The sequence below is a fragment of the Lycorma delicatula genome, chromosome 5, assembly GCF_047948215.1.
Source record: "Lycorma delicatula isolate Av1 chromosome 5, ASM4794821v1, whole genome shotgun sequence".
NCBI classification, from domain to species: Eukaryota; Metazoa; Arthropoda; class Insecta; order Hemiptera; family Fulgoridae; genus Lycorma; species Lycorma delicatula.
In genome coordinates, this window is record NC_134459.1 from 147551001 (window position 1) to 147563731 (window position 12731).

Below are 12731 nucleotides of genomic sequence, written 5' to 3' on the forward strand. Positions count from 1 at the left end.
AATTATATTGTTCTATTAAAATTACTGTTTTCTAGAAAAGAGTCAAACACGACATAGACTGTTCTTTGTCTGAGATCTTCGTATATATTGAGAGAAAATTCATTTAATTTCTTAAAATAATATTCACATCTATCAAACCAGATTATCGTTTCATTATGCTACCATTACCATTTATAAATAAATGATCTAAAAGATCTGATAAACTGGTTTAAAATTAAGTTACTAGAAGATTCCTTTACAAAAATAATATTATCATCTTCATGAATATTTTTTACAGATAAACCTCATTTTCTGTTCACTTAAGCAATAAAAAATTTACATTAAAATATTTTCTGATTAACACATTCAAGATTTTTAATTTGTTAATTTCACATAGTTATATCACATAATTATTTTTACATAATTATAATGTTAAAACACAAAACTACTTTTTTGCATCCACTTCTTGAAATGCTTTCTAATTAATTTCATGTTATTCTGCAATCAATATTCAATGTTACACTAAATTTCAAGCAAACATTTCAATCAAACTGTAGATTATGATTAAAATGATTACTATCATGATTAAAATTACATGTAAATTATGTTCGGATGTGAGCAAAATATGAAAAAAATCATTAATTACTGAGAGCAATCAAGACAATAAAAAGTAATTTTTTTCTTATGAATTCTGTTTCAATTAATGAAAATTTTTACATCATTTAGGTTATATTTCAATTCTATGTTTACATATATATATATATATATATATATATATATATATATATATATATATATATATTTAATTCTACATAAAAAAAAAAAATATTGTATATGAAAAATTATAACTACACTGCAAAAAACATCAGAGATTAAGTAAATTAAAGACTAGTCACAAATCACAGAAATCTTAAAAACTATTTCTAAATATTACCTACTTTTTGTGCTTTTGTAATATAAACATTTAAAAAATATACATCTATTTAATTTTTTATTTACATGATAAACATAGTATACAAAATCGGATATACATAATGCAAAATCTTTATAATCTTGGGATAAGTAACATTTTCAGAAGTGTTTATAACAATACTGTAATAAGCAAATTTATTAGTAATCAGGCATACATTTTTAACATCATAATATGCACTTAAATAAATCACATCCTTATTGATAGCATGATGATTAACTATACTACAATGTATAGTCATATTTAAAACAGTAAACTTATCATAATTAAAATTAAATAAAATTTGTGCTATATTCTCATTATCTATTGAAGTGAAAAGAAAAGCTTAAAATGAACTATGGGTGCAGAAACCTAGAAAGAGCAGCCATTGCTGAACAATGAGTAATTTTAATAAGAGAATGTGATTTCTGTTTTACTTTAGAGAAGACTGCATCTAATTATTGAATAAAATTCATAGTAACATTTACTTTATAATGACATTACCAAAAGAAGAATTTATTGTTCACTAAAAATATGCAGTTTCTTTCATGCTGAAATTGTCTTTGTACATCCTCATTACTCATTAAAAGTAGGAGTAAAGATGATATAAAACATTACAAATACATTTACTAAAATAAGTAAGTGATAATGATTTCCCATAATACAATAATAATAATTCTCATAATGATTTCCACTAATACAATATGCAATTAAGTAAATAAAAAATATCTCAAAAATCTAGAGCAACATTTCATAAGAAGCATTTTCAAAGTTTAAAAATACTAACAAGGAAGAAGATGAAAATTTTAACAAAACTAGGAAATTATTATTTAATAGATATTTCTGTATAACAAAGCATCTTTGCGAAATGTTTTAATCACAACTTGAAAAGGCTATTAAATATGTAATTTTGTAAAAGGGTAGCCGATGGTATACATAAACAATTTAATATCAATTACTGCGATAGAGGTGTTCAAAACTGCTGTATTTACTTGTATTCAGTGCATTGCAAACTGTGAACGAGATCACAGATATCTACAATCAGTAAGAATCTTCACTTTTTATTCTGTTAAAAGACTGTTATCACATTCAAATGTTGAATATGTAGAATACAATAATACTTAAATCAAACGATGAAGTCCATAAAATTTTGAGGAATGATAAAAGATTCTACACTAGTCCTATAATAAAATATACAGAAAGCAACATCAATCATATGTGCACAACAGAAGTGATCAACAACTTTCATTAATCAGCATGCAAACTAGTAGTATTGATCCTTAAATGAGATCTATGTTAAATACATTTTTGAGATAACGTATATCGGTATATTTGTAATTTTATTTTGGATTGTAGGACAGAACAAAGCGATAACAACAAATTTTGTATCAAAATTTGAAAATCCGCAGTGGAATGATCCAGCAAGGCTGTGGCAACAAACCACAGTCTGAGCAAACTGAGCAAAGTGTTCTGAATGACACACTCTTACTTCAAGAGGGGGAAAAATATCGCTGGAGAACAAACAGAGGCCAGAATGACAAGTCATTGGCCAATGAGTTGTTATTCTGGCACTACAGTGCTGAAAATGTGCTTTTCTGTGATAGCCATTAGATCACATCTACTTTAAAGTTCTACAAGGGTGTCTGAGGGAAGTCATTCGCGAATCATTTTCACTCGTACAAAATCATCATCTTTACAATGTTTTGAGTACAAGATAGTTGTTTTTTTTTAATAAAGCAATCAACAAAAACTCATTAAAAAATCTTTATAATGACTTTCAAATTTTGTTCATAGATAATAAGAGGTAATGACTGTTCAACAGGTATTAGATGTTATCATTATGTCAGTGGGATTTCAATTTCTCATTTAAACAAGAAAATTACTTATAAAAAAATGTCATCATACACAATCTTAAAACTTAGAATTCCAATTCTCACCAACTGTGTGTATAGAAATCACATTTTCTGAGCACTTGACAATTGCAGAATGCAGAATATAATATGAAGGACCATACATCTTGTAATTAATTTATTATAACAAAACATAAATAACAATATATTTACAAACCATTAAAAACACAATAAAAATTCTTTTGAGAATGGTTAAAATTACATATATTTTTTTTAGAATAAAATGATTACTACTTAAAATTTAACTAAGAAAGATTTTTGGTTTAAACTGCTTTATATTATCATTATAATAATTTAATAAAATATATTTGAATAAATCTGATTAATCTCACATTTTAAAATAAATAAAAAAAATTCCAAATAGTGCACTCGGCTGTCAAATAAAATATTATTAAATATTGTTTTAAAAGAACTTAATTAATTACATTAATAATTAAATAAAGTGATACTGAATAGTAAAAAAAATAATAACATTTCAATTAATTTGTTTTATTACAGTAACCACTCACTATACTAAAATGTAATAAAACTGGTTGTACAATATTTGACTACTGATATTCATGAGATGAAAAGTAGGAGAAATGATTTAGTGGTATCCTTGTATCCTCCTCTTTTTTGTCAATGTAATACATCCAAAGGTTGCCAGTGTTAAATTGGGCTATATAAACATTATAGTAAATTAGAGAATGAGAAAAATACTCATTACCTCTGTGATCAATTGCTATATATAATCCTCAATCTCATAAATGAGTGTGGTTCACAAGTGGGTGCCTAAGCATAAATGCATAAAGTGATTAACTTAATTTTATTATACTACACTTACCATAATATAATTTATATATATAATATGGTAAATTTGATTAATCTGGTGATTATGATGATTAATTGCCTCCAATGTTGGAAAATTTAATAAATATATAGTAATTTATTAAATATACTGGTCATTTTACATATTCTCCATATTAACATATTTTACATATTAAAATAACAACTTGACGATAAGCAATAATTAGTGAATTTATTATTTAAATAATCAAAAAGTTACTGCTAATTAGTTAAGGTTAGCGAGCAAATGTTATGTTTGATTAGCTTATCATAAACTAACCAAACATAATCTGTGCTTGCTAACCTCCTCTAATTAACATTAAATATACAAATTATGAATGTTGTTCTCCAACATTGAAGGTGATTAATCAAATTTACTGGTAATTATGCATAATCACCTGATTAATCAAATTTACCGTTAACATATATACTACTAACTCACAAACCAGAATAAGAATTTTAACTTCTGATAATACATTATAACGCATACAATTATTTTTGAACTTTTTTTACATCCAGATTAACTTATTTACTGAACTCTGCCAGCTCAGTAACCCCCATTTTCTCTTACAACAGAAGAAGCATTTTCTTTTTAATGAAAGTTTTAATGCATTTTACATTAACACTTAATGATACAAACATTTTTTTTTTGGTTACAGATATGAACTACGAAGTTAGCATGCAAATAATTCTAAATACAGGAATGTTTTATTTATTTATATGTTGTGGCCACACTGCATGACCACACCCATTCTTCAAGTTGTCTTCATATACAAGGTTATTGTTGTTTTGTTATTTAGCAATTTTCATGTTATAAATAGTGTTTTGTGAAAGTTTATTTCATTTTTATTACAAAATCGTATTTTCATTTTTTTTTCTGTCTTGAATATTTAATAATGGACATAACTTCAAGAAAGCATTCAAAAACTGTTTCTCTTTTTTAACACTCCATTATGACACAACAACAAAACTTACTGAGTGTGGTGCTGGACTAGAAACAGTGAATGTTAATTTAAAATAATTTAAAGAAACTGGTTCCTTTTTACCTCAAAGAAAAGGCAAATACGACCATAAAAGAAAAACAACTCCAACACAGGATTAGTGTGAAGACATGTCTTCATGCTAATTGAACCAAAGATGATTGGGAAAATGTTAAGGATTTCATATGTTAGAAAAGCATCCAGATGAAAATATATCACAGGCTCAAATCCAACAATCAGTTAAATATTCCCAGAAAAAATGTTTTTGAGTTGTTTAACATTTAAAGGCCCTTGATCATTACTTCCAACAAAAATGTATAAAAACTGATGGATATACAAAATTCTGAAGGAAAGGGTTGTGACACAACTTAATGTGAAAAATTTCTTGAAGAACAAAACATTTAAGTGCTCCCATGGCCAGGAAACACCTCAGACTTAACCCCAATTGAAAATCTTTGGGCAATAGTCAAAAAATGACTCTCAAAAATGAACTGTACCATAGAAATTGACCTCATGAAAGCAAATATATTTGATAAGGTTTCATGATAAAGAAATCTGAAAAATGTGTAGTTCATTTGTTGAATTGATGGCAAATTGTCTATGTGAAGTGATTTTCTAAATAAAGATACTTTTTATAAAATAACATCCATGCATGGCTGCTGTAGATTTCTATATATATATATATTTTTTTTTTTTTTCTGAAGTCAATCCTTTCAAGACCCATATCCCCTTGAGAGGGATATTTATATAGGAAAAACTAGTATATCTTTTAAACCAGATTTCTTGAACTTGTTAGACATTATAAAAATGTAAAATTGGGTTTATCAAATGTTTCTAACCACCTTATTAACAATAAACATTCTACTTCTGATATTGAAACCAATTTGGAAATATTGGAAACCAAGAAATATAATATGAATAATAATAATGAAAGTTAAGATATTTTGGAAAAACTTTATATATATATATATATATAAAGAAATTCAAATTGATCAACCTACAAACAGAATATAAAGATGACACAATTATAAAGGCCGTATTAGATTGCAACACTTTTTCAAATAATGATAATGTATAATTTAATTTAATTGAAATCTACACAATACTGTAACATTGGCTGGCCAAGTTATATGGTGCATTTCATCCCAGTTACTATTTTAATTTTTACCAAATTTGACATATTTTATATATGCAGTTTTTAATTTTTTATTATAAAAAAAAACACACAAACACATTTTTGTAAAGATATGAAAAAATAAAGTAAGTGTCATCTTATTTAATGTATATTTCTGTACTTGGGTGGATCAGTTTGGTTTATATATATAAATATATAAAAACCATGTTGATTTATTCACATTATTATTTGTTTTATGAAGCAAATTTTTATTATTGTTTATATATAAATAATAATAAGTATTTGGGTTTTATAGAATAAAAAAGTAAAGCAGTCTGACACTATGATTAAAGCAGTCAACTATGATACAACAGTAAACGGAGAGTTTTCACATAAACAAATTACACTGTTCAAATGCTGATACTTCCAGGGCAATGGAAAGAAAATAGAAAAAAGAATTCTCATGATAATCAAAAATCCTTTTTCAAGACTATTTTTAGTCAGTCAGTTAATACAAGGGGCTACTTAGTGTAAGCAAATATCTTACAATGTTGACACATGTGCCATTTTGTATTTTGACTGTGCAGGGGACACAGTGAAAAATTAATGACCTTTAATGCCTTAATCACAGTGAAAAATTAATGACCTGGTTTATATGCCTGGATGGACCTGTTTCTATCAGTTTCATCATTGCTATGCAACAGTTTCCAAAATGGAGATCAATGGCAGGTCCATAACTTAACAAAAATCATATTCAGTCAACTATACAATGACAATAATAAGATATGAAGACACTTAAAGGTATAGATTTTATCAGCTTGTCAAAAAAAAAATTCATAAAATTTGAATTTAAGATGATTTAACTTTAAAGTTTAGAGAAAACTATAAAACTATTAAGGGGGGGGGGGTAACAACACAATAGTAAGAAATGCTCTTTCATGAATATACATTCTACAGTTCATTACTAAATGTAAATAGAATCCTGATTGGAGACATCTTTCTGTAAATATAAATTCACCACAAATTTGTTATCAATAAGATAAAATATACAAACCTACAATCATATTATTTTTAAAAAGTATGAATTACTTTTGGGTAGTAATTAATAATTTCTAAAATATGTAACAATTTTTCTTAACAAATACATTAAATGTATTTTAAATCACAGTCATATCTCATAACATTATGCACTAATAAAAAAAATATAACATGTTTTTATTTTAAAACTGATTCACTAAAAAGCAATAATAATAATAATAGATTCAAAGATATGAGGGTGAATCAAATATAAATGGTAATTCTGCTATTCTACGCAGCAAGCAGTTCCGAGCTGGATGGTGAAGTGGGAGGGTTCGATGTGTTACAGCGGGGGAAGGAGATTGGTTAGCTCCTCTATCATCAGTACAGCCATGAGTGAGCAAGGGGGTTTTTTGTTGTCTGTTGCACAATGTATAATCATAGCTTTTACTACTAATGAAGGTGTTAAACCTGCAGAAATGTTTACTCGTTTAAAGGTAAAGTTTGGGGATGCTCCAATGTCCCAGAACTGAATGTATACATGGCCTAGACAATTTAAGGGCATGCAAGAAAAAGTAGAAAATTAAAGTCATGATTGACGCTAAAGGTCAAGTCTCACAGCTGACAACATCCGTGCCGTTCAAGAGCTTATCGAAGGTGATCCCCGGTTCAGTGTTGAAGAAATTGCAACAGAAGCGGGTATTAGCTATGGGAATGCTCAATCCATTATCATTGATCATCTTGGCTTTATTAGTGCTTGATGGGTTCTGAAATTTTTGACTGAAAATCAAAAACAGATCAGGTTGGAGATCTGAGAGACACTTCTAAATTGATTTTGGCAAGAAGGGAATGATTTTTTGAGGCACATCATCACATGTGATGAGACATGGGTTCATTGTTACACTCCGGAGTCAAAAATGGTGAGTAAGGTGTGGTGAAGGAAAGATGAGGGCTGCCCAGTGAAGGCCAAAACCCATCTGTCAGCTGGAAAAGTTCTTGTAATGATTTATTGTCTCAAAGGGAGTTTTACTCCCCTTGAGACAATAAATCATTGATTTTCTCTACAATCAATAAATTATTGATTTTCTCTGCAATCAATGAACAGTGAATTTGGCTTACTATTGCCAGCTGCTACAGTCAACAAAAGCCGCCTACTGAAACAAAAAATGGGGTACACGCATCAGAGATGTCATCCTTCTCCACAACAATGCCAGGCCACACACTGCGATTTTAACAAGGGATGAAAAAATGCACTGGGAAACCCTTGACCACCCTTTGAACAGTCCAGGTTTGTTTCCCTGTGATTATTTTGTTTTTGTGCCCTTGAAACAATTACTTGGAGGGAAATGATTCGAAAACAATGAAGATGTCAAGTAGCACATGCGCAATTGGTTGATGACTCCTCAAACGTTTTATGAAGAAGGAATATTCAAGCTTCTAAATCATTGGCAAAAGTGTGTAGATCATGCAGGAGACAACACAGAGAAATGATTTAAGTATGAATTGTGTATATAATTAATCAATAAATTTATAAAAAATAAAAAAAAATTATAAATTACATTTGATTCGCCCTCGTAATATTATGATCTTGAATTAATATTTTATAATTATTACATAAAATACTGAAAATCACACTGGTTATTACTAAAGTCACTAGCAAATATATAAATATATTGCACTTATTTACAGTATTACAATATACTATATTACCAGAAAACCTAGATAAATGTGTTTAATGTATGTCAAAGTGCATTATGAAACTTGACATAAGCAATAGCAGCTAATTCTTTGCATAGCTCTTCTAATACAACCACACTCTCTAGCACGTTACTCATTTCATCTCTGAAAAATAAATTATAAATTTCAACAAAAAATAATTATTACGAAAATAAAAATAATGTGTAAGAATGAAAAATGAAGCTGCTTTGGTCTTAAACTTTTTTTTGTTGATCTTCAGTCATTTGACCGGTTTGATGCAGCTCTCCAAGATTCCCTATCTAGTGCTAGTAGTTTTATTTCAGTATACCACCTACATCCTTCATCCCTAACAATTTGTTTTACATATTCCAAATGTTGCCTGCCTGCACAATTTTTTCTTTCTACCTGTCCCTCCAACATTAAAGCAAGTATTCCAGGATGCCTTAATATGTGGCCTATAAGTCTGTCTCTTCTTTATATTATATATTTTTTAATCTAATACCAAAAAAATTGCATTCATGGCTCTTTAAAATCTATACACAATATCCATAATAAAAATTATCAGATCAATTTCCAGCTGTTAATAAAGAAAAAAGTACTTAACATTTTAATATGCTTTTCCCACAGGTTGACTTTGATACCATTTATATAGCTCATGTAAAATGCATATTTTACGAAGGCAAAATATTTTCCTTTAAAAGATATTGTTAAATTTTTCTACTGTTAGTAAAAAAAGTAAAGAAAAGCTGGATGAGAATTTAGTAAATCAGAAGGTTTTCCTTTAAATGAACATAAAATATTAAGAAACAGCTTTTTTAGAAAAGTCGCATGGTTAACACAATGTATTTCTTAGAGAGATAAACTGGCTGGTTTCAGTATTACTAGTATCCACAGCAATCACTTTTTTCATTCTGCTACAATTTGATCTTACCCAAGAGAAGCGATTTTCATTCTGCTGATATTAAGCAGATGTTAATACATTTGATCAATTCAGTTTATCTGGAGGTTTTGACTCAATCTTGGACAGAGATGGAGTCTTTTACAAGCCAGCCTGCAGTTACTATTTGAATAAACAGATTGATAATAATGCTTGGTTAACTTGAGAGGTCATTATCGGAATTTATTTTAGAACAATTCATCAATACAAGGGTGTTTATTTATTTCATGGGCTGTGAATGCTCATAAATAAAACCACCTATCTTTAAAATACTGTATAAAAAAGTATCTTATAAAAGTAATTAAACATATTAGGACTACATAACAATCCAGAAAACAAATAAATGTACTACAGTCTTGATTGTGGATAAACATTACACATTATATTGTTATAAGAAAACTAGCCTGTTAGTAAGAAAATAGTGACTTGTGAACAGGCACTTCCTATCAATTTTATATTTCATACTCAGTAAGTAGATCAGTAAAACAGTGGACCTATATGTATACTTTTAATTAATACAGAATTTAAACAAATTATTGTTTATAAACTTGAAAAAAATATTATCTTACAGGATTTAAAAATATTACCTTACAGAAAAGTGTATAATAACGTGAGAAATATTCGACACCATATATGAACCTTTTGAACCTTACTACATTCAGCAGCTGTGATCTTCTTTTACGCTAAAACAGGTTAGTCAACCAACCTTGGGTCACTTCAAATGGACTGATCCCTGTATTTTCATAACAGTACTCTTCAAACACGATTTGCTACACTGTCCTGTAGCTATAAAGCAACCAAAGATTGGTTTTGTAGACTATACAAAATGGAAGTTATATATGATTCCAACACTGTTATGTTCTAACTTATAAAGCTAAATAGTAATTTTTTTCATGAATGGTTTAAAAAACAAAACAAAAAGTAATCAATAAATAATATACTGTAAATGAATAAAAAAAAATATTCACCTTTCATCAGGAACATCTCCAAGTAAATGCTGCCGAGTACTTGTAAGCCGATTCTTGTAATCAGGTAACAGAGTGACTTGAGTTAGTAATTGTGAGGCAACATCATTCAAAGAAGCAAACAATGAATCGGCTTCAGCATGACGTGGTACCATAGGATTTAACAGATACTCATGAAGAAGAGGATGCGGTAATAAAGACAAACGTGACACAACAGCAGTTAATTCTAAGTTGATTTCATAAGCCTGAAACAATAAAAATTCTGACTTTTACTTTTATCTAATTCAAACAGCAAATGGAAAATAGATAGAACTTTTTCTTACTTAAAAAAAGATTCATTTTTTAAAAGTGGAATTATAACTGACAGAGAACATCATAATTGCTAGACACAAAAGAGAGACGACTACTAATACAAAATACTTTAATTTTTTTCAATGAAGATATTCATCTAGAATAGTTTTAGTTTTATACAGTCAAATGTAGATTAAAAACTTTGAAGAGACTGGATCGACTCTGAAAAAGAAACCGACAGGACGAACAAGAAGTGCTCATACTCCACACAATATTAAGGCTGTACACGATATTAGGCTGTTTCAGTTGTACAGAGCCCAAAGTATTCAATTCATAAACAAGCAGCTGTAATTGAGTAGTCCCAAGAGAGTGTTTGCCAAAATGAAAGATTTTCATTTCGATTTAAAATTTCATCCACACAAGTTTATTATGCAAGAACTGAAGAAGAATGATTACCAGTTCCACTTAATTTTCAGTCAAAAAGTTATGGCAAACATTAACAAGGACAACAAATTTATCGGCAAGCTGTACATGTCAGATGAGGCACATCTTCATTTCACAGGTACGTGAACAAGCAAAACTATCAATACTAGGCAGTCAGCAACCCCAATGAAGTTCATGAACACACTTTACAGCAGCAAGGTAACAGTGTGCAGTTTTGCCTATGGAGTCATCAGATCATCTTTTTTTTTTTTAAAAAAAGGACGTCCATGCAAACCAAATGGATCATACCAATGTATTTTTCTGAATATAAAATACACTAGATCATAGATACTGGTGTTTTTTGGTAGTTGGGTTTCAATTAATCACATATCTCAGGAATGGTCAACCTGGGACTGTACAAGACTACCATTCATTTACATTCATACATATCATCCTCATTCAACCTCTGAAGTAATATATTGTGGTCGTTCCAAAGGCAAAACAGAAAAGGGGAGAAAAGAGAGAGCCATCGGACCATACTTTTTTGAAAATGAGAAGTGGATCATGAAGACTGTTTGTTATTTCAGATTGTTATGTTCACACACTGCAATTTTTTTTTGCACCTACATTGAACAGTTTCCCACACAAACTCCAAGCCTGCTTTCAATATGATGATGTGACATCATACACTGCAAGGGAATTAATGGCAACCGTATCAACTCAAGATTTGGTGGCATTCCCTGGCCCACAAGATCACTGGATTTGTCAGTTTGTAATCTTTTTTTTTGCTGAGATATCTTAAGAGTGTGGTCTATAAGAGTCAGTCAAAGACACTGGGTGAATTGAGACAAGCGATGGAAGATGAAATTCATGGTATCGCAGCTGAGACGTTGCAGGAAGCAATTGAAAATCTCACAGCAGAGTGCATACTGTATGTAGAGGAGGAAGCCATCTACCTGGATGTAATTTTCAAAAACTGATATTGGTATTTTGATAATTTGATATTTTTATAAATATCATATTTTTTAATTGTAATGGTTAGGTTATGTTAATAAATTTTTTTGTAGCACTTTTCAAAAATTCCCATTTTCTTGTGTTACCTGTAGAAGTAATGAGCAAGCAAAAGAACTATTTTTTCAGTTGCTATAAAACACATAAGATTATTTAACGGATTCTTAATAAGATGGTCTTTTCAATCAAAATATAATATGTCAATGCAAATGGCCAGAAAAATATTTATATTAATTAAAATAAGCATTGTAATTTTTATCTCTATTCTGTAACAATTTTTTAAAATTCTTAGTGATCTATAGGAACCAGCAGTTTATTACAAATTAGAACTTCATTCATACATGAATTGGCAAAGTTGTGACATTTTTTGAAAGAGTAAACATTCCGATTAAATATGGAAAATAATATTAGACAAATATCCTCAACGTTTCATATTTGTACAATCTGTTGGGTAAAGTTAACAAAACTAAAAGAATACACAGCTCGTATTTGCCAAAAGAAATTGGACTTTAATTGGAAAGAAAACAAATGAACTTAAGTTAAATCATAACCTTAAAAAATAAAAATAAATTATGAAATTAGCAAAACTTAATGATACTTAATAAATATCAGCTGAATCAACATATGAACAA

The 12731-nt window shown here is 28.9% G+C and overlaps 1 protein-coding gene across 3 annotated transcripts in view; it reads right to left on the reverse strand.

The window, feature by feature from the left end:
- Nucleotides 1-762: 762 nt before the first annotated feature.
- Nucleotides 763-12731, reverse strand: part of LOC142325472 (FHF complex subunit HOOK interacting protein 2A-like) — a 70848-nt gene continuing 58879 nt past the window's right edge. For all 3 annotated transcript variants that reach the window (XM_075367282.1, XM_075367281.1, XM_075367283.1), the window contains 2 exons: nt 10378-10619; nt 763-8616 (listed from right to left, as the gene is read on the reverse strand). In XM_075367282.1, coding sequence (XP_075223397.1) covers nt 8517-8616; nt 10378-10619 — 342 coding nt within the window. In that variant the 3' untranslated portion in view covers nt 763-8516. The remainder of the gene's footprint in view (nt 8617-10377; nt 10620-12731) is intronic.